The sequence below is a fragment of the Bos mutus genome, chromosome 19 (genome assembly GCF_027580195.1).
Source record: "Bos mutus isolate GX-2022 chromosome 19, NWIPB_WYAK_1.1, whole genome shotgun sequence".
Lineage (NCBI taxonomy): Eukaryota > Metazoa > Chordata > Mammalia > Artiodactyla > Bovidae > Bos > Bos mutus.
In genome coordinates this window covers 15,430,132-15,457,455 of record NC_091635.1, presented here as the reverse complement: position 1 = coordinate 15,457,455, position 27,324 = coordinate 15,430,132, and the positions used below count along the sequence as shown (strand labels likewise).

General features: G+C 50.5%; 1 protein-coding gene across 2 annotated transcripts in view; it reads right to left on the bottom strand.

Moving 5' to 3' along the window:
* NTN1 (netrin 1) overlaps positions 1 to 27,324 on the bottom strand; it is a 205,387-nt gene that overhangs the window by 27,789 nt on the left and 150,274 nt on the right. For both annotated transcript variants that reach the window (XM_070389483.1, XM_070389481.1), the window contains exon 5: positions 25,204 to 25,257. In XM_070389483.1, the coding sequence (XP_070245584.1) occupies positions 25,204 to 25,257 (54 nt within the window). The remainder of the gene's footprint in view (positions 1 to 25,203; positions 25,258 to 27,324) is intronic.

Here is a 27,324-nt window from a genome sequence, read left to right as displayed (position 1 = left end):
CTAGTCACGGCATTCAGGCTTCTCATTGCAGTAACTTCTCTTGTTTCAGAGCGTGGGCTCTGGGGTGTGCAGACTTCAGGAGTTGTGGTACATGGGCTTAGTTACCCCCCAGCATGTGTAATCTTCCCAGATCAGGGATCATACCTGTGTTCCCTGGCATTGGCAAGTGGACCCTTAACCAATGGAACACCAGGGAAGTCCTTAACTTTTTAAATTAAAAAACATATTTTTGGCCACACCACTTGGCATATGGGATCTTAGCTCTCTGACCAGGGACTGAATCCTTGCCCTCTGCACTTGAAGTGCTACAGGGCTTCTACTGCTGGGTGGGGGTGGGGTGGGTGAGACCGTGTGTCTGTCCTCTCTTTCCCTCACAAGAAGTGAGTGGTGGCTGGGACAGAGGGTCAGGGAAACCTCCCTGAGAAGGTAACACGGCACTGAGACCCAGACAGTGCGAGGGAGGCCAGGACAACAAGGCCTGGGGAAGACGGTTTCCAGCAGGAAGGACAGTTTGTGCAAAGACCCTGAGGTAGGATCGACCCTGGCAGAGTCCAGGTCCGAATGAAAGCCAGGAAGTTTCACAGAGAGTGAGCGAGGGGAGGAGCAGAGAAGAAAAGTCACACCGGCTGGACGGTCAGGGCAGGGCTGGATAAGGTTTGGATTCTGTGTAAATATAATGCAAAGCCACCAGAGGGTTCCAGCCTTCCTCTTGGGCCCTCAAGCACAGCAGGCCGCCCTCTATGCTCTCAGCACTCAGGACGTGGTCTAGAATTATCTGTCTGCCTCCTCACCCAGCAGGGAACTGGAACCTTGTTTCCCAGCACCTGGTGCGGGGAGGTCACCACTGAACTCCCGTGGAACTCACTGGAACGTAAATTCTGGGTACCCGCTAAGCCCGTGTCCGCAAACAGTGCAAAACAAGGTGAACGCACTGTAAAGCAACTTTCCTTCAATTAAAAAAAATTTTTTTAAAAGCTGAATCCAGTTGTCCCTGTGAGATACCAAGACTGCTCAGACAAACTTCCAAATCAGGCTCCCCAAACAAAAGACAAGCATCCTTCTCGATTATTCTGGGGACACCCATGAGAAAGCCTGGGCATTCAGGCATCTTTTAAATCTGCTAAGCTCTTCGACAACAAAGAGGGTATGATTTGGGCTGGCGAGGGCTTGAGTGACTCCAGAAATCGGGGGGGTAGGTCCTGATGCCTCTGCCAGGAGGCGCAGCTGATACCGGAAACAGCACCCTGAGCTCTGGATATGAGGGCTTTGCCCATTCTCCTTGGGAGGTAGAGTGTCCGTAGGACAGGATGCCTCTGCCTGGGACCCCAGGATACAACCTGGTGCACCGACCGATAGGGGTGGGGGTGTGTGTGGGTGTGGGTGTGTGGGTGTGTGTGTGGGTGTGGGGGGGTGTGTGTGGGTGTGTGGGTGTGTGTGGGTGTGTGGGTACTGGAGTGGGTTGCCGTTTCCTCCTCCAGGGGATCTTCCCAACCCAGGGACTGAACCCACAGGTCCAGAGACTCCTGCACTGGTAGGCAGGTTCTTTACCACTGAACCACCTGGGAAGCCCTATCTCAAAATACAGATGGGAAAACCGATGGGGATCAAGGCCATGGGATGGAGCAGCAGTCAGCAGGTAGGCTATGGAGGAACTCCGAACACTGGCTTCTTGACTCTTAAGCTGTGTGTCCTTGGGCTTGTGACTGCACATCTCTGAACCTCAGAGTCCTCATTTATTTTATTTTTTATTATCCAGACTTATTTTTGTTGTTGTTGTTAGAGTATAGTTGATTTACAATGTTGTGTTAGTTTCAGGCATATAGCAAAGTGAATCAGCTATACATATACCACTCTTTTTTGGATTCTTTCCCCATATACCTTATTTATTAAATAGGGTAAGAGCATGTAATCCTTTGAGGTGCTAACAAGATGAAGCCTAACAAACTCTTAAAAATGTTACCTGTTATTATTTTTGCTATAATTCAGGAGCCATGACAAGAAAACCAATCTTGTATTCTTGGCATACCCTATTAAAAAAAATTTTTTTTTAAATTTCTCACTCTATGTATCACATTTACTGACTGATGTTTGGCTGCCCCCAAAAACAAACCCATCTTGAGACAGTCTGGTCTCCCACCCCCAGGACGTGTCACAGTGCGGTCTCACACTTTTTCAACATGGTTTGCTTTTTGTCTGCCTCCCTCCCTGAAGGCAGGGGCCACTGCCCCTTCCACTGCTCTCCCCAGGGCCTGGGATACTTACAAGCTCTCAATAAATATTTGTTGAATAAGCGGGGGACTCAGCCGCCCCCACCATGTGGCAAAGTGACCCTCGGCCCCAGCAATCCCCACACGGCCGCAGTCCAAGGGTGAAGACCCCAGGCCTGCCGGGGAAGAAGCCGCCCCAGGACAGAGTCTGTGTAAACAGCAGGAGAGCAAATCCTGAAGCAGGATTCTGAAGGGCGGAAAAAGACAATTCTGGAAAATGCTGTGAAACACAAAAAGCCGCAGCTTGGCGAGAGCAGCTCCTCTCCTGGGCAGGACAGCGGGAGACGGCAAGCCTTCCCTCTCCAGGGACTTTGGAAGGGCTTCAGTGTTTTGTTTGGACTTTAATAACAGAGATTCAAAACCTGCTGCCTTATGATGAAAATATATTTGCAGATTGAACATCCCAGGCCTGGAATTAGGAGGGCAACCCTGGTAGGAGGGGCCAGGGAGGGTCAGAGCTGGGTGGGGCTTTCCTCGTGGGAAGGTGCAGCCCCCTACCAGGCCGCTGCCTTGGAAGCCTGTCTTGCCTGGAGCACTGGGACCCCCAAAGGCAGAGGCAGGAAGCGCTGATGGAACAGACAGGCTGGGCTGGGCCTTCAGGAGGGGAGACCAGCACGCCAGGTTTTTCCCCTTCTGCAGCCCAGCCTGTGAAAAGGGTCAACCTACCCCAGTCCCATCCCTGCCGGGCAGGGTGGCCTGCAGTCTGGTTTGGGGGTGGGGTGACCAGGCTGGACGAGGTCAGGGGGCTGCATCAGCCTCATGAGGCGGGGAGCAGCCCCTCTTCCCCACTTGGAACAAGAGGGTGCCAGGAGTCCCCAGCACGCTCTTTCTTCTTGCTGAACAAGATGGATTGGAAAACAAATTGGCTCAAATAAAGCATGTAATTAGATTAAAGCCTCTTGCCCAGAGCCTGGGGGACTGCAAAAGCCCTCCCGACTGGAGGCGGGAGACCTCGGCAAGCTCAACCAGTGCCTGGACATCGAGAATTTTCTCTCAGCCCTCAGCTGCCCATCCCCAGTCCTTCCCAGCTGGGGCGAAGTACACCGAGGGGCTTCGTCCTATCCCAGAGGTGGTCCCCAGTCCTGTGCTGCCACCAGCCCCGCAGGCCTGGGGTCCCCTCTCTCCTGCCTGCAGACCCCACCTCAGCCTCAGAGGGCGGCTGTGTCCGATACTCAAGCCCCACAGGAGCTCAGCTGAACAGCTGAGTGGGTGCTATACCTGGACAGTACCCGCCAGAGCACTTTCCACCCATGACCCCATTTGAGCTGTACAATGACCGGTAAGAAGCCAGGCAGGTGGTATTAGGACCACCATTTCCACTACACACGAGAACACAGGCCCACAGTGTTCTGCATCCCAGGTCATGTCCACTGGGGACACTTTCCCTGTCACCAACTGCCCCTCACTCCAGGTCAGGGCCACCCAGAGGGGTCTTTGTCCGCAAAGCCTTGGGCAACCTGATGACTGAGCACTGACCCTTAACCTCCCCTACCTCTGATGCAGGGGACGCCCCTCCTCAAGGGACCACGCTCTCGGCTTCCTGTCCTCAGGCAGAATCCCTCTGCCCAGACCCCCCACCCTCAGACATCCCATCACAGCCCTTCCCATAGAGCCAGCATCCATCACCATGCCCAGTCCTTCCTCCCACCAGCCATGCCCTTAGGAAACACAACCTGGGGCTGTGATCACAGGTTGCCAGAGGAAGGCAGGAGCAGGCAGACCAAGTCAAGAAGCTGCTGCACCCAGAGAGTAGATTGCTTTTCCTGCAACTGCTTCTGATGTAGTTCCCCATCAAAATAGGAGATGAGCTTCTGGCCCTTAGAAGCGAATGAAAGCCTTGGCAGAGAAAGCAGGCAGGACACTCTGGAGTCCTAGTTTGAAAAGGCTTGATGAGGAGCAACTTATCTCTAGAATAAACACAACGGCTGCCCAAGAAGACAGTGATTGGGAGCAAGCGTGAAAGCAAAAAAAGCAATCAGACAGCATGCATGCTTAATTTCCATGTCCAAGCTCATGGCAGACATTACTAATCAACCTCAGAACCCAGAGGCCCAGAACTCAATCAGGTGCTCTTGCTGCTCAGTGAGAAAGCTGTCACACTCCTACCAGGTGGCGTTAGTGGTAAAGAACCTGCCTGCCAATGCAAGAGACGCAGGTTTGACCCCTGAGTTGGGAAGATCCCTTAGAGAAGGAAATGGCAACCCTCTCCAGTATTCTGGCCTGGAGAACCTCATGGATAGAGAAGCCTGGTGGGCTAGAGTCCAGGGGGTAGCAAAGAGTCAGACACGACTGAGCAACTGAGCACTCCTGCCATTCCTGGTTTATTCTGCCACTTGTCACCAACTGATAGACTGGAGACAGGCCACGGAATCCACCTTACGGGAGCTGAAAGTGGGATCTTAAAAGGCAGTTCACCCTTGCACCATTGGCCTCACTTCTGACCCTAGGGTTGTGCAGGATGTTCATCACCTGAGCCTCACCTATTCTGTAACTGCCCCCCTACCCCGCCCCACATCCTTCGTTCCACCTGCTGGAACAGCCCGGCACAAGCCTACCCATCACCTGTTTAACCAACAGTTCAGCCCTCAAGACTTCGGGGAAAGCACCCTGCCCTCCCAAGCTTCTCGGTTTCTTCAAACTCCAAGAACATGACTTCCTGGACCCTCATCATGCTGGTCTTTCTTAACCTCTCTGTCCCTCAGCTGTCTGATGTGAGAACTGAAGAGGCTAATCCTGTCTCTATCTACATTGGGTGTGGAAACGCTTCCAGACTGTGAAACCCTACCTGCCTGGAGGCCACCTGTCCGTTTCTCTCAGTTCCTTGGGATACAGGTGAGAACACAGAAGGAAGAGTTTGGAAGCAGCCAAATTACAAATCACTAGGGGATGACAGAGGATGAGACGGTTAGATGGCATCACCAACTTGATGGACATGAGTTTGAGCAAGCTCCAGGAGTTGGAGATGGACAGAGAAGCCTGACATGCTGCAGTCCACGGGGTCACAAAGAGTCGGACACAACTGAGCAACTGAACTGAAATTACTACCACAAAGGAAATCCCTCTAGATCTTCATTTAGAGCTTAACCATCCTTAATTCACAAACACTGATAATAAATGTCATTATCAGACGAGATGGTTGGATGGCATCACCAATTCAATGGACATGAGTTTAAGCAAACTCCCGGAGATGGTGAAGGACGGGGAAGCCTGGTGTGCTGCACTCCATGCAGTTGGGTCGCAAAGAGTTGGATGCAACTGAGCGACTGAACAACAACCGCCATTCCCAGAACACAGGACCCTGGGATCTACCTATTTAAAGGGTAGGGAGAACTTTCTGAAGATTCACCCACTGGCAGGAGGAAGGACTGGCTAGGAGAGAGCAAGAAAGAGACAGAAAACTGTGAAACTATGAATAGCAGATGTAAAATACCTAAGGGCCATTTTGAATAGAGGCCAACACTCCTCAACGGCTGAAAAAGCTTCTTTACAGTATAATCCCTTTTTTGCAATGGTTGTATCATCCTGAGACATTAAATCATGTTCAATGTGCATTGCTGAATATGGCAGGAAAGCTGGCAATATACTTGGGAAAGATTTCCATGCAAAATGGCTTTTTAAAAAAGTTACATGGCATTTCAACGAATTATGGCATCTGAAAACCGTATTTATGGGGGTCGCTCATTCCACAAAAATGCAAGAACCATGACAGATACTGAAACCCTCCCTTGTCAAGACCAGACTCTGCTACCCTCTCAAGTGGAAAATGAAGAGACCACATTTGCTTTGGGGAAGGAAAGGATTCTGGTTATACTTCGGGTCACCAGCACAGACCCCGTGCCTCCCATGGAAGGTGCCAGAATCTTCACATTCCAGGCAGAGGCATGGCTGTCCTCCACAAGAGCCACTGCAGAGCCTAGAGGGTGATGGTCACCAACAGGCCAGTGGACTTCACCCCTGCCCTGCCCTCCCCACCTGGACACATCCAGGTTTAATAAGACAGCTAAAGTCATCTTCTATAGTAGGCTTCTGTTTCTTACCCATCTCTTCTGCCCCAGGAGTCCCCCAGACATGGAATTCCCAGTCAAGAGCTCCACATCTGTGTCCCTGTTGTCCAGGGCACCTTCTGAGCCTCTGCTGCCCAACTCCCACCCACAGACCAGAGGGTACTGGAACCAGAGGATGGTGTGTCTCAGAGGTCCAAGCATTGCTGTGGACCCCACAGACCCCCCAGAGCTGTCCTGACCCACTGCTGGGGAGTTCACGCTGGGAGAAGCATCCAGTGCGATTCTGGTAGCCAAGAGACTAAGCAGCTCTCACCCACAGGTGAGGCCAGATGTGTCGGAGGTACCCCTTAGTTCTGTTCCTACACCCCCAAGCACCAGCTCCCATTACAAGCCAGGAAATACCTATCTGGGTCCTGGGACAAGCTAACTGAGACCCTCCTGACCTCATATGCCTCCACCCTCTGAAGTCAGGCTTCACGAAAGCCCTGAGGTCCCAACCACCCTCTTCCCTCCCCTCCCCACTACAACACTCGCACTGAAGCCCTGAGCCACAGAACAGGTTCCAACATCTTTTGTCAAAGATCCAACACCTGCAGGAGGTGGGCACTGTGAAGCCCGGCAGAGAGCTCAGGTAAGAGATTCCTACTTGCTTGACGATGCGCTTGCCTGTTGGATGAGGGAAGTCTGATTGCGGCAGACGGCGGCAGGGTCCCCACCTCTAGGAGGGAAAGACATGGAAGCCAAATCCACATCAGAGCCACATCAGAGCCACAACCTGGTCTTTTTCCAAGATGCAAATTCTGCCACATGAGACAGACTTTCCAAAAGTTTTGCTTGAAGACCCCAAACTTCTCGCTCTGCCATGGGTTCTCCTTATGTGCCATCAGTGCCATGGGGAAACAGCAGCCCAACCGAGGGTTGACGAGCCACCTGGGACTTGAGGCTTTGAATGAGTGCAGAACAGAGCCAGCAGGCTCTCAACAGAGCCTGACACTGGGAGGCCCAGAGACAGCCATGGGGTATCTGCCGCCATGTAAATCCTTGGTTCTGCTCTAACATTCTGACTTAGAGTCATCTATCTGTGCATCTTTCTCACATAAACCACAGTCCCCTGAATTCGAGACTCCATGTTCCATCATCTCTGGAACCCCAGCTCCTAATACAGGCCCTCAATAAATGTGCTTCTGATAAATGAATGAAAAGAAAATGAATCGACGGACAAGTGCACAAATCCTTGGCTTGGCATTCCCAAGGAGTGCTGAGAGTTGGCGGTGGGACACTCAAAACCACTCCCAAGCCTGGCTGGACAAGAAATCCCCATTTTTCAGGCTATTGCCCAGATGAGGCCAAGGGAAGGATTTATAGAGCGCGGGATCAGTATTTCATAAACCCTTCCGAACTGCAGAAAAGGCTGCACCTGCCTCCGTCCGTCTGTGGCCGCTAATCCCCTGTAACAGCTCCGCGCCCTCCTTTCTGTCTGCCGCGCAGAGGGCAGGGCCAGCCTGTGTATTGGCCTTTAACAAGCTGAAGCCATCGGGGCCCTGCATTCACTGCTGTCTGCTCCCACAGGGCCAGCCCCACGGGGTCTCCTTGTCGGCTCTGCGAGTGAACAGGGGATTTTGTGTTCAGCCGGGGAAACAAAGCTGTCCCAACGGGGATCCAGTTGGCCGTGGACACGCTTCTCCAGTGAGAGCCAGCGATGGACACAGCCTGGAGCTGCCGTCCATAGGCGCTAAAGGGCGATTCAGTGGCACAGGGGAGGGAGGCGAAGCCAGGCTCCCTGGGAAGGTCAGGAAAGAGAGCAAAGCTGGTGGCCCTGCAGTATTCACCGCACTGGTTGGCTGGCCGGCTGTTAAGCCCAGCTAGTTAGGCCAGTGCCAATGCGGTCACACCTCTGCTGAGTTCCCTGGGTGGGCTACACCCCAATCTGGGCAGCTGGGCAGGCTGGATGTCCACCCCTTGGCCCAGACTGGGCTAACCTGCTTCCTACACAGAGAAAAGGCCCTCAAAGCTCACCATTGCTTTCTCATGCCAGTAACAGTGGCACCCTGAAGATAGGTGGCCACAGACGCCCCAAAGTCAGCAGAGTGAACAAAAAAGTCTACAGGGAAGACTGTATATAGTTTCCAAACACCTTTTTAGTTGCCTCCTGGGCTTAGAGACTACATTACCCAGCATCCCTTGCAGTTAGGTGTGGTCCTGTGACTGAGTCCAGCTCTGGGACTCAGATGGAAGTGATGCAGATGTTTTCGGGCCTGGCCTGGAAAGTGATCCCATAGTACTCTCTTTTCCAAATCAATGACCCTGAGGCTTCAGGGGATGGCAGAGCCACATGACAGAAGAAGCCTGGACCTCGGATTCACTGCTTAGAAGGGAGCCGCCCAGCCAGGAACACCTGTGATGGACTGTTGGGGACACTTGTTACAGCACAGAGCCCACTCTGACCAACACACCGTTGGTGGGAAGTAAACAGAATCCTGAATCAGGATGGTAGCAGCAGTGTGTGTGTGGCAGAGGGGAGAGATTTGAGGGAGATTGCAAGACTGTGTGTACTGAGTGACTGGTCAGGGGTCAAGAGGGAGGGCACAGGCCCCAGAGAATAACCACCAGGCCTTTCCACAGTAGAGCTGTTGGAGAGTTAACAAAACAGAAATCCACTGATAAGATCCCTTTTCCTGGGCCAGTGCACCCACCTCCAGCTGCTGCAGGAGCTGGTGGCCACAAGCTCACACTTGCACTTTCTCTGAAGGTTTGCCCTTGGCTGATGGAAACTGCTCTGCTTGGAAATATCCATATGCCCCATCCCAGGAAGAAGTCTACAACCAACAGCCAGCATTGTGGGTAGGTATAACAAACTAGTCAATCCTAAAGGAAATCAACCCTCAGTATTCATTGGAAGGACTGAAGCTGAAGCTCCAATACTTTGGCCACCTGATGCAAAGAGCTGACTCATTGGAAAAGGCACTGATGCTGGGAAAGATTGAAGGCAAAAGGAGAAGTGGGCGGCAGAGGATAAGATGGTTAGACAGCATCGCCAATTCAATGGACATGAATTTGAGCAAACTCTGGGAGATGGTGAAGGACAGAGAAGCCTGGCATGCTGCAGTCCATGGGGCTGCAGAGAATCAGACATGACTTAGTGACTGAACAACATAACTACCCAGCCCTTTTGCTTGTATGCAGGACAACTTCTTTGGGTTCTCTGGGGTGACTCACTGTCCAGAGCACCCATGGAGACAGGCTGAGGCCAGTCTTCTGAACCTGCACGTTTTCCTAGCTTCTTCCTCCACCCTGTCCCGCTCCCCTCACTCTGTTACTGGTTTCTCCTGAGAACATCACCTCAATAAATCGCCAGCACAAGAACCCCTGTCGTGGGGCCCCTGACAGCCCGAAAGAGCAGCTGGTGCTGTGCCTTATCCCCGTCCACAGCAGTACATTCACCACCAAAGAGGAGGAAGGACAGGAATGAAGTGCAGAGCCAGGACAATCCTGGATTATCAGCCCTAAAAGGATGGCCACTTTCTCAGCACTCTGTCTGGTGAAGATGTCCTCGCCTGCAGGGAGGTTTCAGATGCTAAACTATGACTTCTCAACGCTGGGACTGAAGGAGGTGACCTCATGGGACAGAAGGAAGGCTTGGCCAGGAAGCTAGGGCCATGTCCCCCTGTTGGGGGAGGGGGATAAGATGGCAGTGAGTGAAAATCTAACCTGTCCTGGCTCGAAGGAAATTTTAAAGCAGCTTCCACTAAATCTGCTGCCCCAAACCCTTAAGAATTTCTCATCTCTCTTCAGCAAGAGGAATCTTCCAAGTCCACATGCTGATCTCTCTCCACAATTTGAAAGGGTGCTGGCTTGAGACAGTACGGTACGTGGGGAGATGGGAGACCTGGGTCCTCACCTGGGTTCTGCCATCAATCCACTGTGTAACCTCAGCCGTCACTGTCCTCTGGGGCTCAGCTTTCCCACTTGTCAAATGGGGAAGCCAGATTGGATGCACTAAGTCCAGATTTCATACTGCTATCAGGGGGCAAAATTCCAGTCTTGGGAGGTTTCTGGGGAGAAATGCTGAGAAATGTGTAACCACCAGCTCCCTGGGAAGAAAAAGCCTTGATTCACAGCTTGTGCCAATTTCCAAGGTGTAAATATTCCCACCACAGCCAATTTCAAACTGCCAGCACCGTGCCCTGAATGCAGAGTTGGAAGAGATGCCAGCAGTCGGCTCTCATGAGCAGGTGTGTGCCAGCTCTGGCACACCACCAATTCTCAGACATGTCTTTGTAAAAAATAAATTTGTTTCAGACCCTGATTCATTTCTAACCTCTGCAAACAGAATAGCCCTCTCCTTTCCTTGATCCTACAACACAATTTACTCTTGAGCAGAACCCACAAAACAATGCAAGTCACACAGGCCACCACCTCCCCTGGGAAGCAGCTGACCTCTCCTTTGGAAGGAACTGGAAGAGGGCAGGGTCCCCAGATTCTCCTCAGATTCAGGTCCATGGCTCTAACTGAACTAAAGCTCTGAAGGCCCCTGATCTGTGCGGGTACGTCTTGGGGTAGAGTGGGACCGGTTTCATAAGCCCTGTCCATAGTTTAGAAACAGTGGGACAAGCAGCAGAGAGTCCTGCTTGACAGGAGGTGGTGGGGTGGGGGTGGGGGGTAGTGGGGACAGTCCCTCATGCATATCAGATGGTAGGGGCAGCTGGTAGCCTCTCCCACCTCAAGACCATACTGGTCCTTCCAGTACTGAAGCTCTACGTCCACAGCCAGGGAGGATGCTCGATAATGGGCAGACGATGTCCCGTCCATTCTCCTTTTCACCTTCCTTCCCCTAGGTCTGGGCACACTTCCTGGTCCAAATCCCCCAGGATCCCCTCAACGCAATCTTGAAAGAGCCTCAAAGGCAACCACTTGTGACCAAAAGGCCCCAGAATCACTGTCTGCCAACCAGCCAGGACGCGGAAATACTGAGTGGGAGGGGGCTGGGAGGGGGCTGAACAGACCATCAGCCCACAGCTTCATTTCAATGGCAAGACAGATCCCAGAGCTATCAAGTGGTCTGCAGGACACATTCATCGAGTCACTGGTGTGGGGGAGGGTCATGGAATACTCAAAACCTCTGTTTTAAAGTAAATGATGGCATTTAAGAATGCTGTCATCACTGCTTGCCATGGACTGAACTGTGTCCAACCCTAATTCCCGTGTTGAAGCCCAAACCCCCAAAGTGATGGTATTTGGAGGTGGGGCCTTTGGAGAGTAATTAGGATTTGATGAGGTCATGAGGGTGAGGCCCATGAGGGTGGAATTAGGGCCCTTAGAAGAAGAGACATCAGAAAGCTCCCTCCCCGCCAGGTGAGCACACAGCAAGCAGTTGGCAGTCTGTAAGCCAGGAAGAGGCTCTTTGCCAAAACTGGACCATGTCGGCACCCTGAACATGAACTTCCGGCCTCTGGAACTTTGAGAAAATTAAACTTCTGTTGTTTAAGACACCCAGTCTATGGTGTTTTGTTAGGGCAGCCCAACTGAACTAATACACTACTATTATTATTATTGCTTTAGGTCTGGAGTAGCTTTTTTTCTTCTTGACTATGCAGGCTTTTCTCTAGTTGCAGTGAATGGGGCTACTCCTCATGGGGCTGCACAGGCTTCGCAGGCTTCAGTAGTTGTGGCATAGGGACTTAGTTGCCCTGTGGCATCTGGAATATTCCTGGACCAGGGATCGAACCCCTGTCCCCTGCATTGGCAGGCAGATTCTTAACCACTGGACCACCAGCAAAGTCCAAGTCTGGAGTAGATTTAAACCTGGCAGGGTATTTAAGAAATCAGAGGGACCACTTCTGGGGTTGGTGGGGTGGGGGGCTTTACTAACTTCAGTAGCAAGAGAGGTTTCACAGGGGACAAACCCAAGAGCAAGCAGAGAGGGGACTGACTGTGATGCCTGACACCAGCGCCCAGCCCCCGGCCGCTACAGGAATCCCAAGGGAGGTTCCAGGCACAGCTCTGGGCAGGGGCCGCCCCTCGGGGTGGGGGTGGGGGTGTCTCAGCCTCCACCCCACCTCAGCCAGCTCTGCAGCCTGCACGCCCCCAACCCTCCAGCCTCAGCAACAAGGACCCTGTGACATCCGCGTGACACAGGGGCGGGCCCGGGGATTCCAAGCCTCTCTCTCACTGACACCTGTCACTTGTCCCATCCCCACCAGCCACCCCCCCCTTGAGTCCCCAGTGGGAAGAGCCCCCAGAAGGGCTGAATATTCCGCCCCCACGTGCTCCCCTGGCCTCTGGGGGCTCATCCCTTTATTTTCCTCCAAGGCTGGTGGCAGCTCCACCTGCAAAGGCCTGGCCAAAGAGGAACAATGAGGGTCCTGAAACCTCCCAGGCCAAGGGGCTTCCTTTGTGCTCCCCAGGGTGACTGAGGCCCCCGGTGGTGGGACGGGGGCGGCGTGCTCTCCCGGTCCTGCTCACCCCAGCCTGACCTCTGCCCTCGGCCCTTTGTGCAGGCCCTAAAAAGGGGGGAAAGGGAGGGGGAGGAGATGGAGGGAAAGCGAAGGAATAAGGAAGGTGGCAGAGAAGAAAGGCAGAGACAAAGGCAGAGAAAAGTCTCAGAGACAGACTGACAGACAGAGAGAGAAAGTCTGTCCAGCAGGCTGCCTGGGTCTGCTGGCCAAAAGGACAGAAGCAGTCAGTTGAGTCATGTGAATCGCCACTTCTGTGGGCCACAAATGCTCAAAGAAAATGGCAATTCCATTCGGTCCAACCTAACACATACAGATCGGTCCGGTCTCCAGCCAGGGCAAGAGGAATGGGCGGGTGCTGCTCGAGAGAAAGGGGCCTTGGGAACCACTGAGTCCCCTGGCTCAGCCTCTGGTTCCTTTCCCAGAGTGTTTTAGGGAACACCACTGATGCCCGGAAATCTGGGCTTAACCAGAACCCGGCAGTTTTTAACCAGAAGCTGTTTTGCCACCAGAGGATATTGGATGGTCACAACCATTTAGAGATGCTGAACCAAATGGAAAATGCAGGGGACAGCCCCACACCCGAGAATTCTCCAGCCCCGCTTGGCACCTGAAGCCACTGCTGAATGGCTTTTAGCTCCAGCACCCTCAGCTCCCATCACAGAGGGTAGTGACAAGGATTTATGATGGTGGCTGGCTCCCTTGTCCCTTCAGCTGTGGAGGTGCCCATTCCTCAGGGACACTCCCCTGAAGGAAGCTCAGAGCTATCACCCGACCCCTGTCCCCAAAGCCCACGACCCTATGGCCAGATGTGGCCATGCCCCTTAAGATCATGAAGTTAACAATGACGACAGGTAACACGCAGGTAGCACTTTTCATTTGACACGGCACTTCACACACATTCTACCCTCAAAAACAGAACGCTAATGCACTTCTAAATATAATGCTTCGTGTAGCACATGATTGCATTATGTTGTAATCATTAAACCACTGAGTAGACCAGCTGCAAAAGACATTTGGGGGAGAACCAAGAAAGCTGGAAGGTGGACTGGGCATCTGATGATATTAAAGAATTATTGTTCCTTTTGTTAGGTGTAATAAAACTACTGAGAAGATGTAAGAAATGTTCTTTTTCAGAAGGAGGGGTTCTGAAATATTTAGGGGTGAAATGTCATAATGTCTAAGCTTTTCTCGGAAAATCTTTTGGCAAAAAAAAAATCATTGAAGCAAATGGGGCATGATGTTAAGTGTTAAATCAATGTGATGGGAACACGGAAGTCTAACTCTGTTCTGGCCACTGCTCCAAGATTTTTCATCATAAAAATTTTAAATCAGTTAAATCACATTAATTCAAAATACAGTAATACATAGTAAAGCTCAGAACTTTGGATAAATTTCATATTTGGTTGGGCTAAAATTCACCATGGAAAAAGGATCAGACAAACACTTGCCTATGTGAGCATAGCATTACCTATGATTGCTGAAATCACAGCTAGCTGATTTCCGAAAATTTCAGTTTAGAGACTCCCTAGGTGGTCCAGTAACGGTTGAGGATCCATCTTACAATGGAAGGGACTGCATTCGATCCCTGGTCACAGAAGTAAGACTCCACATGTCCTGGAGCAACGAAGCCTGCATGCCACAACTAAGACCCGATGCACCCAAATAAATAAATATTATTAAAAAAAAAAAAAGAGAGAAAAACTTCACTTTCTAAACCTTCATGCATGTGCGTGCGTGCTCAGTCATGTTCGACTCTGCAACCCCATGGACTGAAGCCCCCCAGCCTCCTCTGTCCACAGGATTTTCCAGGGAAGAACACAGGAGTGGGTTGCCATTTCCTACTCCAGGGGTCTTTTCGACCCCAGGATCAAATCTGAGTTTCCTGCATTGGCAGGCAGATTCTTTACCACTGAGCCACCTAGGAAGTCCCCTTCTAAACCCTCAGCTGCAGTAACTGAGTAACCGAGTAACTGAGAAATCACCAGCAGCATCCTGCCTCAGTACTTCTGGAGAGAGCACGTGGGCGCTATCTTGCAAAAATACACCTGCCTTCTCAACCTCGGCACCCCTATTACCATTCAGGGCTGGATAATCCATCGCCGAGGGGGCTGTCCTGTGTGATACAGGATGTTCAGCAGCATCCCTGGCCCCAACCTACTAGATGCCACTAGCACTCTCCTCCTACTGACAACCAAAAATGTCTCAAGTAATGTCCAAACATCCCCTGGGGGCAAAACAGTCCCAGGCTGGGAACTATGTGAATATATGAGCACAAACGAAATAATTTCTCCGAAATGCTGTGTAAGCAAGTCTTTTCACCAACCAAAATTGATCCTCCGCATGTAATTATATGTGTAATCTGCTTTAGCGGGTATACTGTATCTTTTCATTTCATATTCAAATATTCTCCTACAACATAATTATATGGATATTTCATAACGGAGTCACTAACACACTACTGAAAGACATGTGGTCCTTGTAGCTAAGTCTTGCCATACATCACTATTCCTTAGGCTAAACTCCTATGAGGGAAAGGATGGAGTCAGAAATACATTTTGATACATGATGCTAAATCGCCCTTCATAAAAGTGGTACCAAGTTACCTTCCCATCACCAGAGCAGGTGAGTGCCTGTTTCCCTAACTCCTTTAACACTAGGAATTACTTTTTGTTTATTAATGTCAATTTAATAAGGGTTTTTAAATGGTATTCTTTTTTCAGTATTTATTTGTTCGGCTGTGCCAGGTCTCAGTTGCAGCATGTGGGATCTAGTTTCTTGACCGGGGATCTAACCCAGGCCCCCTGCATTGGGAGCTTGAAGTCTTCTGACACTGGACCACCAGGAAAGTCCCTAAAATGTATTCTTGCTAATATTATTTCTTTATGAAGCAAATACTTATTAAATAAAAATATTTATTAACTAAAGTGTAATACTTCAAATACAACAAACTGTGGAAAAAATTCTTAAAGAGATGGGAATACAAGACCACCTTTCCTGCCTCCTAAGAAATTTGTACGCAGGTCAAGAAGCAACAGCTAGAACTGGACATGGAACAACGGACTGGTTCCAAATTGGGAAAGGAGTACGTCAAAGCTGTATATTGTCACCCTGCTTATTTAACTTATACGCATCATGTGAAATGCTGGGCTGAATGAAGCACAAGCTGGAATCAAGATTGCCGGGAGAAATATCAGTAACCTCAGATATGCAGATGACACCACCCTTATGGCAGAAAGCAAAGAGGGACTGAACAGTCTGTTGATGAAAGTGAAAGAGGAGAGTGAAAAAGCCAGCTTAAAACTCAACATTCAAAAAACGAAGATCATGGCATCCAGTCCCATGATTTCATGGCAAACAGATGGGGAAACAGTGACAGACTTTATTTCCTTGGGCTCCAAAATCACTGCAGATGGTGACTGCAGCCATGAAATTAAAAGACTCTTGCTCCTTGGAAGAAAAGCTATGACCAACCTAGACAGCATATTAAAAAGCAGAAACATTACTTTGCCAACAAAGGTCTGTCTAGTCAAAGCTATGGTTTTTCCAGTAGTCATATATGGATGTGAGAGCTGGACTATAAAGGAAGCTGAGCATTGAGGAATTGATACTTTTGAATTGTGGTGTTGGAGAAGACTCTTGAGAGTCCCTTGGACTGCAAGGAGATCAAACCAGTCCATCCTAAAGGAAATCAGTCCTGATTTCATATTCATTGGAAGGACTGATGCTGAGGCTCCAATACTTTGGCCACCTGATGTGAAGAACCGACTCCTTGGAAGAGACTCTTGTACTGGGAAAGACTGAAGGCAGGAAGAGAAGGGGACAACAGAGGATGAGATGGTTGGATAGCATCATTGACTCTATGGACATGAGTCTGAGCAAACTCTAGGAGTTGGTGATGGACAGGGAGGCCTGGCATGTTGCAGTCCACGGGGTCACAAAGAATCAGACACGATTGATTAATTTAACTGAACTGATTACTTCAGATACTTATTGCCATTTGAATAAATTCTCTGAATTTCTAGTTCATTTTCTCAGCTCAATTTTGTATTAGGATCTCTTTTTTGGTGAATTGTAAAAGCTATTTATTGAGGATATTAGTCTTTTGTCATTCACATTAAAAATGGATGTTTCTCAGCTTTTCGTTTGCCTTATGTTGGTTAGAGATTTCTGAGGTACAGAGGTTTTCTATTTTTATCTACTTAAAATCTTTCCCTTTATCATTTCTGACTTTTGTATATCAAGAAAGCCTTCTTTAGTCAAAGATTACATGATACTAGCAATGCTTTATCCTAGAATTTTTAAGATTTTAAAAATAAATTTCATCCACTGGAATTTATGTGGGTTCACAGCATGAAGCAGAAATTTAATTTTATTCTTATTTAAAAATAAACAGCCAGTTTTCCCAGCACCATTTACTGACCGATTCACCCTTTTCCTCACTGATTTATAATCACAGCTTGACCGTATACAAGTCCTTATGTTCATATTCAAGTCTGTTTCTGTTTCTGGAGTTGCTACTCGGTTTTGTGATTTCTGTTCCTATGCCAGGATGACACTACAGTCAATATCCTGTTTACAGTATTTAAAAAACCTGGTAGGACGAGTCACCTGTCATCACTCTTCTCTTTTAAAAAACACTCATGGCTCTTCTCACTCATTTATTTTCCTCCCTGAACTTAAGAATCACATTCTATCCAGTTGGAATTTCGGCTACAATGATGCTAAACTTATAGATTTCAGGGAGAACTGACATTTCACAGTATTGAGTCTTGCCCTCCCAGAACATGGTACGATCTTCCAATTTTTTCTTTAGTGTCCCTTGGGAAATAATCTTTTTTATTTCTTTTTAAAAAAATTTAATTTTTAAGTTCAATTTTTATTTTTGGTCACACTGCACTGCGTGTGGGATCTTAGTTCCCTGAGGAGGGATTGAACCCAGGTCCTTGGCAGTGTAAATGCAGAGTCCTAACCACTGGACCACCGGCAAATTTCCAGTTTTACCCTCTTTTTATTTTTTTAATATATACTCTGTACTTTTATTGCTACTTTTATTTCTGTGTATTTGATATTTTTGTTGCTATTCTAATTGGGAGATTGTTTCCATTACCATAAAAAAAAAAAGGTATATTCAGTAAACAGTTTCTACAGGCCATTATATGCTTTTCACTGGCTCTGACACAGTTTGTAACTAGGTATTGCTGATATAAGAAAAGTTACTGACCTTTGCATGTTAATTCTCTAATGGCTTCCCTGGGTTAGTCTTAGCAGTTTTAACAATTTTCAGCTGACTCTCTGCAGACACTTTTTAGGACATAAGGCTGTGAGGAAGTCACCGAGGCCCTGCCCACCCCAACCCCCAACCTATAAGCTGATCCACATGCCGGTCTCGTTCAGCTGCCTTGTGACCAAAGGGACAGGTCACTGCTAAGTGGTTCTCCCAAGCCCAGATCCTGTGGCCTCAGGCACACCAGCCACTCCAGCGCCCCACACCGACAAACCACACTCCCAAGGGGCACTTTAACGGGCACCTGTGGGAGACAGTGGCTTTTAACTGGCTGCACCTCCATCTCTACCTTGATTTTAGGTCCCCTATGGACACACCAGTTTGTCTTCTCTCTTGGTAGGATGTTACCACAAGGTCGTGTGTGTGTGACTACATGTGTTCATATATATATATTAATATATACGTGTTTATATATTTAAAAAAAATTTTTTTAATTACCCTACACTGACCAACTAGCATGGCTACCGAGAGGTCAAATGACAGGGAGGTTAATGCCACTCACAGGGACATCCCTGGTGGTCCAGCGGTTAAGAACCCACCTGCCAAAGCAGGGAACACCGGTTCAATCCTTGGTCCAGGAGGACCCCACGCGCCACAGGGCAACTAAGCCCAGGAGCCACAGCCACTGAGCCCTCACTCCAGAGCCCACGAGATGCAACCACTGAAGCCCACACACCCTAGAGCCCATACTCCACAAGAAGAGAAGACACCACAAAGAGAAGCCCAGGCCCCGTGACAAGTAGCTCCACTCACTGCAACTAGAGGAAGCCCGAGGCAGCAATGAAGACCCAGCACAGCCATAAATAAATAACACCACTCACAGACCTTGAGGTTGGAATCTCAGCTCGCTGACCTCTCCGAGCCTCAGTTTCTCCTACGTAAAATGGGGTAATAACAGTACCTACTTCACCTAGGTAAATGAGGTGATTAAATGGCTAAGATTTGGGAAGACTGCCGAGCACGGAGCAGGCATTCTATAAATGTCATCTCCTTCTCCTTCACTTAGCCAGAACTGCTTTATCTTCACTCCTGAGTCTGGACCAAACTCTTCAAGGGGCAATACTTATCTGATGGCCGTTTACTCAAATGGCTGATCCAGGACAGCCCTACGTCCTGTTTCACCCCATCTCCTGAAATCCAATTAGCAATCAATTAACAGACCTTGTCCTTACAAGTAGCCAGAGCTGCTTACAGGTGATTGTGGTCGGGGATCCCAGCTCCCCACTCCCGCCCCCACGAACTCACAGGTCCCTTTCTCCTATACCAGGAGTAACAATGGCTCCCTTACTGGGACCCAGAGAACCACATCCTCATAAGACAACCCTAAAAGGAGAAGAGGATGCGGGCTGTGCAGGCAGATCTTTTCAACATAACACTAAGCCACACAGCCACTGGTGTACATCCAGAAGGTCACAGAGGACATCCACCATTTCCCCATGTTGGTTGAGCTATTTCTGCTTGGGGACGAAGTGGGGAGGTACGAAGAAGCCCCCAAACTCAGAAGTCTCCCAGTGAACAAAAGGTCGGGAAGGCAAGCTTGTCGCCCACTGCTGCCTGAGCCCCAGCGCCCCGTCCCCAGGGCTCCCGCTCTCCAGTCAGCCCACCCCAAACAAACCAGATCACTGCACCCTTGCACTCTGACCTCAAAAATTCAAAAAAAAAAAAAAAAAAACTGTGGTAAGAACTTCCCTGGGAGTCCAGTGACTAAGACTCCATGCTCCAAATGCAGAAGGCTCGGGTTCGATCCCTGGTCAGGGAACTAGATCCCACATGGTGCCATTAAGAGTTCATATAGCCGTGACTAAAGAGCAAAGACCTTGCATGTCGCAACTAAGACCTGGCACAATTTTTTTTTTTCACATGGTGGTAAAGCACATATACAATTTACCGTTTTTAAATGTAGAATTCAGTGGCATTAAGTACATTCACAGTGTTACTCATCACCACTCTCTAGTTCCAGAATCTTCCATCACCCTAAAAGGAATGCCTGCACCCATCAAACAGTCACTCCCCATCTCTCCCTCCTCCCACTCCATGGCAACCACAAATCTACTTTCTATCCCTGAATTTGCTTATTCTGGGCATTTCGTATAAACAGAATCATAGACTCTGTGGCCTTCTTAGTCTGGTTTCCTTCACTCAGGATAGTGTTTTCAAGCTTCCAGCATTTAAATGCTAGCATTTGAGGTACCAGCATTCATACTTTCTTCTAGTATGTTCAATGGGTCTAGCCCATGCTGGTACTCCATCCCTTTTTATGGCTGCATGATATTCCATCCTATGGACATGGCACATGGAGTTTATCTGGTCTGCTACTGGTAGACATTGGGCTGTTTCCACCTTTTGGCTATTGTGAAGTCAAGCTCTTTAACTGGTTTCCAGTCTTTAAGAGGGTCTTATGGTCTGTAAGGAGGCCACCTGGCCTCTGTCTTGGGCAGCCCCACATGCTTCCAATCAAGGTCTTCCCAAGGGCCCTCCCTCTGGCTGACTCTCTGCACCCGTCCTCATGTAAACCCACAGTCCCAGCAAGGAACGGAGAGACTTTAGCCCAGCTCAGCCCCTCCCTCCATCTTGCTGTTGTTTAGTCACTAATTTGTGTCCCACTCTTCTGCGAACACAAGGACTGTAGCTCCCAGGCTCTGTCCCTGGGATTCTCCAGGCAAGAACACTGGAGTGGGTTGCCACTTCCTTCTCCAGAGGATCTTCCTGACCCAGGGATCAACACCCCACCCCTCCCCTTCCTGCATCAGCAGGCGGATTCTTTACCACTGAGCCACCAGGGAAGCATCTATATTTTCCATGGCATTCCATTGCTTTTTTTTTTTTTTAACTGAGCACTTATAAGCCCACTGTCGAACTACAGTTTTTACCCAGATCATCTCATTTAATCCCCACAATAACCATACTCAACAGTGTTATCATTACCCAATTTCACAGCAGAGGAAACAAGATCAGGCAAAACTCCCAATTCAGTGCCCTTCACCCCGCCACCCCAACCCCACCCAAATACCAGCCAATGCTGTGTTCAAGTCTTACCCTCTCCCCCGGAAAACCAAAGTCTAAAGTGAGAATAATCCAACCCTATCCAGCTACAGGTCTAGAAAAACCAAACTGTCTTTTGGGAAAAAACAGAGGTGCTGCTGGGTCCCCAGAGGTGACATCTCTAAGCCCACCCCTATCCCCTTACACACACACCCCCATCCCCTTAAACACCCCCAACTTTGACCTGGGAGCACCTGAGTTGGGGGGTTGCTGGCTCATGTAGATTCAGCTGCCTGGCTCCCCTGAAGGGCTGCTGGGGGTGGGAGGCCTTGGAAGTTACCCCTACCCCCAGGCTGGGCCACTGGAGCGGTTGGCAGAGGGCACCACGTGGGGCCCTAAAAGGGGTAAGTGCAGCTGGGCTGCAGGGAGGACCCAAGACCAGTTGGGAGGTGGCGGGAGCCCAGGCGTTGGTTGTTCGCTCTCCTACCTCCATCTGGGGTCCAGCTTCCACTCGGACGACAGCCATGTCCCTTCAGACCCGGAGGCCAGCGCAAGTAAACAGTGCCTGGCCTTCTCAGAGGCCGCCCTGCCTCTTTCTGGTTTTCTGGTTCCCAAGGCATCTACATACTATTTCCAGTGGGGAGGCTCACCTGGGCTTGGTTTACACCAGGGAGAGCAGCAAAGGCTAGAAATCAGGCCCCACCTCCAGCCAGGTGTTAACTATTTACCTGCACCTTCTGCCCACTGGGGGCATGCGAGGCTCGTGGGAGAAGCAGATCACCAGAGGGAGCAGGGGAGTGAGCAGGTGTTGACACGGAAGAAGAAAGCTTAGCAGAAGTTCATTCCTCCCAGAAGACGCAGGGCAGGGAGGCCCAGGACCAGTGGTCCCATCCTTTCATCCTTCAAGGAGGCAGAAAGCAGTCTTTGCTCTGTTCAAGGCTTCACTGTCAATGCTGGATCAACCCCAGATCTCCTGGCTTTGAGACAGTGCTTATTCTGCTAAACCCAGGAGCCTCTACAAACCAAACATGCAGATAGACCGATATCTTGGAGCTGATGCATGGCAAGGGGACGCAGGGGTAGAGGTCACTACAACTACAAATCGGTGGGTTTGAAGCGGGTGGTCTTTATCTCTCTCCCAGCCCCAGGTCTCCCACGGGCACACGGTTCCTTGCCTCCCTTCCCCCCAAAATGGGGTACCAGCTGGCTCAGCGAGCAGGTGGACAGCATTCCCAGAGAGAACTGGCCCTTCAAGGGGATGGGTGGGTTCAGGGTAAGGTTATGTCCATCAGCTTTCAGGACAAATTCTCGGCTTTATTAATTCTCCTTCGTTCCTCAGGCAAAAGTAAACAAGCTTTTCTCAGGCAGCCCAGCATGGAGGCCTTCCCTATTCAAACACTGCAAGAATCGACAGGCTCGGATGGACTGAGCTCCCAGGCCCGCTTCCCAGGGGGCCCCCTGGCCTCCTGCCCACAACTTCCCTCCTGCTGAGACGAGGCGAGCAAGGCCTTTGCTGTGGCAGACCCCAGAGTCCCAAAGCCCGTGATCCGGATCTGGCCCAAGTTCCCTGGGGAGAGCATGAGAGATCCTGGGCATCCGGAGACCCAGAGAAGGTCACAACGGGTCTGGCCAAGGACCCAGCATCTCGACAGGCATCACACTTGCTCACCTAGCCCCTCGGTGGAGGAAGCACTTTGTCAAGGGTGTTCGTTGACTGTTTGCTTCCATTGAAATTGTGTTTTCCAAGGTCCAAAAGAAAGAAAGGAAATAAACAGTAACAAAACCAAAAGGAATGAGAAAACTTAACTGAGAATTAGTAAAGTTTTTTCAAAGCAAGATGCTACCGCTTAGTTGCCCAGGAATCTTTTGTTTGGTTGAGCTTTATACCAGCTTCTCATAGCCTGTAGAGAAATCTCATGAGTTGTTTTTTTGCTTCTCCTCTATTCCATTTGCACGTTTGAATTTGGAAGGAAAAAGCCAAAAACCACCGTGAGAAACCTAAAGTCAAGGTTGGAAGGACCAGAAAAGTGGGAGACGAGAGTGAGAGACCATGAAGATCTGCCTTGACCTTGGATGGGCTGTGTTCTCAGCCTGAGGAGCTCATCCTGGTGAGCTTTGCTGGGGCTCATGTCACAGCAAAAGCAAGAAGCAGGACTCCATGACCTGAAAGTGTCTTCTCGCTTCAACTGCTCTGAAAGTGAAAGTTGCTCAGTCGTGTCCGACTCTTTGCGACCCCATGGACTACATAGTCCATGGAATTCTCCAGTCCAGAATACTGGAGTGGGTAGCCTATCCCTTCTCCAGGGGCTCTTTCAGACCCAGGAATCAAACCGGAATCTACTGCATCGCAGGTGGATTCTTTACCAACTGAGCTATCAGGGAAGCCCAGGAGCTGGATGAACTGGGGTTGTCCCTCTGAATCTGTTTTTTATCAAAGAGTGTCCTCCCAGGCACCCATGATGCTGTTTCCTCCAGCCCCTTCCCAGCACAATTTCTCCTGTAAGTGTCCCCGAGACTCAACCAAAGGTGCTGAAGACCCAGCAACCTAAGTCCACTATGTCTTTGGTTCTCCCCAGTGAGGCCTCCAGCACTCCCTGAAATTTTCTGGCCTTTCCTCTTTGAGGGCCGTTTGGTGACTATGAATATCCAAGTTCTGAATCCATTTTCTCAAGTTCCCAGGGACCGGCCGACACTTGAAACAATCCAGTCTATTCTAAAGCATTCAGGTGATCACACGGATACCCGGGCCTCCCCCACAGGCCAACCAGGAGAGGAGCAAAGGGGGCCCCGAGTTGACTCTGAGGTCCCCTAGGGGCTCCACTGTCACCATTCTTGCCCCCCATGCCCACTCCTACTCCAAGCTGTTGTTTAGTCAGAGTTATGTCCTACTCTTTTGAGACCCCACGGACTGTAGCCCACCAGGCTCCTCTGTCCATAGGATTTTCCAGGCAAGAATACTGGAGTGGGTTGTCATTTCTCTCTCCAGGGGAGCTTCCAGACCCGGGGACTGAACCCATGCATCCTGTGCCTCCTGCACTGGCAGGCGACTTCTCTACCACTGAGCCACCTGGGAAGCTCCCTACTCCAAGTACCAGTACGCAAAAGCCCCATGTGACCCCAGGCCCACGGCACTGGGTACACCCTGACCTGCTCTCCACCTGGTGCCCCCTCCAGCCAGGCTGGAGCCCTCTCTGTGCCCAAAGCCAGGGTTAGGTGACCCTTCTTGTACCAAGGATTGGTGACGTCCATGGGCCCTTTCTCCCAGTAATATTTCTAAATGCAGAAATAAAATCCGCAAGACTACAAAGGAAACTAATCAATACTGAAGTACACTTACCCAAATATTTTCAAAACCCCAGATTTATGGTACAGTGATGTAATGTATGTGTTTCTTTATTAATGATTATAAATCAAGATCCCACAGCAGGGCTGGTAACTTTCATCATTTTTAAGCAATTAGCAAGCATAAATAATATTTCATGATACCTGCACCAACTCTAACATGATGTGAAAACGGCTGGGATTTCTGCAGGTGGCCAAATCTCCAATGTTGCTGACCCGGCTGTGGTTTGTGGTCCACCTTTGCAATGGAGGAAACTTTTTTTTTTTGGCCACACAGCATGCGAGATTTTAGTTCCCATCCAGGGATAGAACCCATGCCCCCTGCAGTACAAGTGCAGAGTCCAAACCACTAGACCACCAGGGAAGTTCTTTTTTTTTTTGGAAACTCTTAATTTCAGTTAGAGGGAAGGAACAGTGAGAGCGTGAGTCTCTTCCTGTCCCGATTCATACCCCTCCTCATTTTGTTTATGGATCCCAGTGCTCTAAGAATGTCCTTTCCATCCCCACCACCCATCTCCTTCCGTCTCTGCAAGAAGGAATTTACAGGACCCTGGCCTGGATGGCCCTGGGCTAGAAGACAGCTTCTTCCCCTCGCTGGCTGAGCAGGAGGACCGTGGCTTTGAGGGTCCCAAGCTTGGAAGGCAAGCTAGCCCTAGGCACTAATAAAGCCCCCTCCCCTTTATTCTTAGAAGGGACATCATCGCAGAAAATGCCATGTGGCTCCATCTTGCTCAGTGCAGCCCAGGGGAACCACTGATACCAGCCAGCGCCCCAGTGGTGGCCGGGGAGTCTGGCCCCTCTGACCTCCCTTCCCCAGCCCCCAGCGCACCCCACAGCAAAAGCAAGAAAGCAGCAAGGGGACCACTTACCTTCGGGCTCCTCCACGCTGCTGGCTGCAGTGGTTGGCGGTGCCACAGGGATCTCTTTGTGGGGTTCAGGGTGAAGGGAAAGGGAAACAAGGTCAGAACACGTTATTTTTGACCTTAGAGAAGAAAGAGCACAGTGCAGATTCCTCCCAACCTCCCTGAGCCCTCCCTCCTGGTCCCACTCTTCACCCCGGAAGATGATGGTCAGGGAGGAAGGGAAAGCCTGGCGTAGGGGCCAGGCCACCCTGTTCTCAGCTGGAAGCTGTCCCTCCAGCTGGCAGAGACTGGAGGAGGGGAAGGCAGGACTTTGCCCCCTCTGCTCTCTGGGTGCCATCTACTCGCCTCGGTGCCGGGAGCAGAGAGAGGGGTCCTTAGGCCCCCCTTACTCATCATCAACAGACTCTGAGCTCAGGCTGACCTTGACTTATGGGTGGGGAAGCTGTCTGTGGCAGGGGTGGCATGTGAGGGTGCTGGGAGGTGTCTTCCACATGCAAAGAGGGGCCTGCACCCTGGCTTAGGTTCCCACAGGCTCACACCTCAAGAGTAAGGTGTTTTCTCGGCAGGGAGAACAGACTGACAATACAGAAGATTGCAGGGCCAGAGAGAAGTGTGCTCTGTTGGGACCGTTCCTCGCCTACTGAGAACAGCAATGCGTTCCTACAAGCTCCGGTCCTGGACTCAGAAAAGGAGAGGAGCTTCAGCCAGTCTCTAGGAAAGACCCAGACTTCACGGCTCCAGATTCTCTTTCTAGTCGGGGCCAAACTAAGAACCCAAACTCCCTGAGTGGCAGGGAGTCACCTCCCCTGCTGAGTGACCGTATGAGTGTGGGGTCACAGTCAACTCCACGAACCCCACTGATTTTGGCCACCACCTGACTGCTAGGGGTTAAGATCTCCCTTGGACCCCCCCAGACTCTAGATCAGCTGCCACCTGGGTCCTGGTGGGTGGTCAAGATGGAAAACTCGGGCCTGGGGGCAAACCTGAGGGTCACCCGCAGAAGCCAGCTGTGCACCTTCGGAAGCAACAGGCAGAGGGCTGGCCCTCGATATGGAGCTGAACCTCTACTCTCAGGTTGTTTTATCATCGACAGCAAGCTACAGGTGCCCTGTTACAGCAGCTCATTAAGAAGCTGGGCTCTCTCTGAGTCTTCATGAGCTACTTGGTCCCAGCAGGAACATTCCAGAGGGAAATCCAGACAGCCCAGCCTAATCCTGCAAGTCCAGGAAAGGGTTGGGGCCAGTGGCCATGGAGGCACCCTGGCTGCCCGAGCCCCACTCCTCGGGCCTGGCTCTAGGACATGAGCAGAGGGCCCCATGACTCCCAGAGTTGTGATCAAACAGATACAAGAGTCCAAGGTCCTGTCTGGACACCTGAAACCTGGTGCTGGCAGGAAGAGCTCACAGGAATCCCAGGATGGAGATCCTGGGTCTCCAGGTGGTTGGCAGTGACGCTCACCCCCAGCATCAGCCCGCCCTTTTCAAGAGGAAGGGAAAAGGTACACAGCGTGTTGGAAAGCGGGATGCTTTCTCATCTCCCAAGGTTTCCATCCCTAATTCTGAAACATCAGCTCCACTTCCAGGCCTTTCCCCTCAGGGATTTGAAATGTTGCTTCCAGCCACTCTGGGAACGTGACAGCTCCTGACTCCCCCTCGCAAGGAGACCTCGTTTGCTTCTCCTATGTTTTCACAAGCTCGGATGGTGGGGCGATCTCCTCCCAACTTTCTAAAAATGGTCAGCTTTCTAGAGGGCCAGAAGAGAAAGACCCTTGCAAGCTTGAGATCCGGACAATTAGACGTCGTGAAAACCATCTCAACCTGCTCCACAGGTTGGACACAGGCTGGATGGACACAGGCTCAATTTCCCGTGGTTCGGATTTGCGGTATCCGCTGTTACCATGGCAACATCTTCTGGTCGTAAGACCTGCTGGAAGCCACGCAGCCCGGACTGTCCTGGACATGCGGCCACACTCAAGTCAAGTGGGTGAGGTGTGGGATGTCCCCGCCCAGTGTAGGGGGAGCAGATTCCCTGCAAGATCCAGGGCCCACTCCAAGGACCCCAAGCAGCTGCCTGGCCCCAGCCTCCTGCTCTGCTTCAGGTTGTCTGTTCCAAGACCCTGGTATCTGA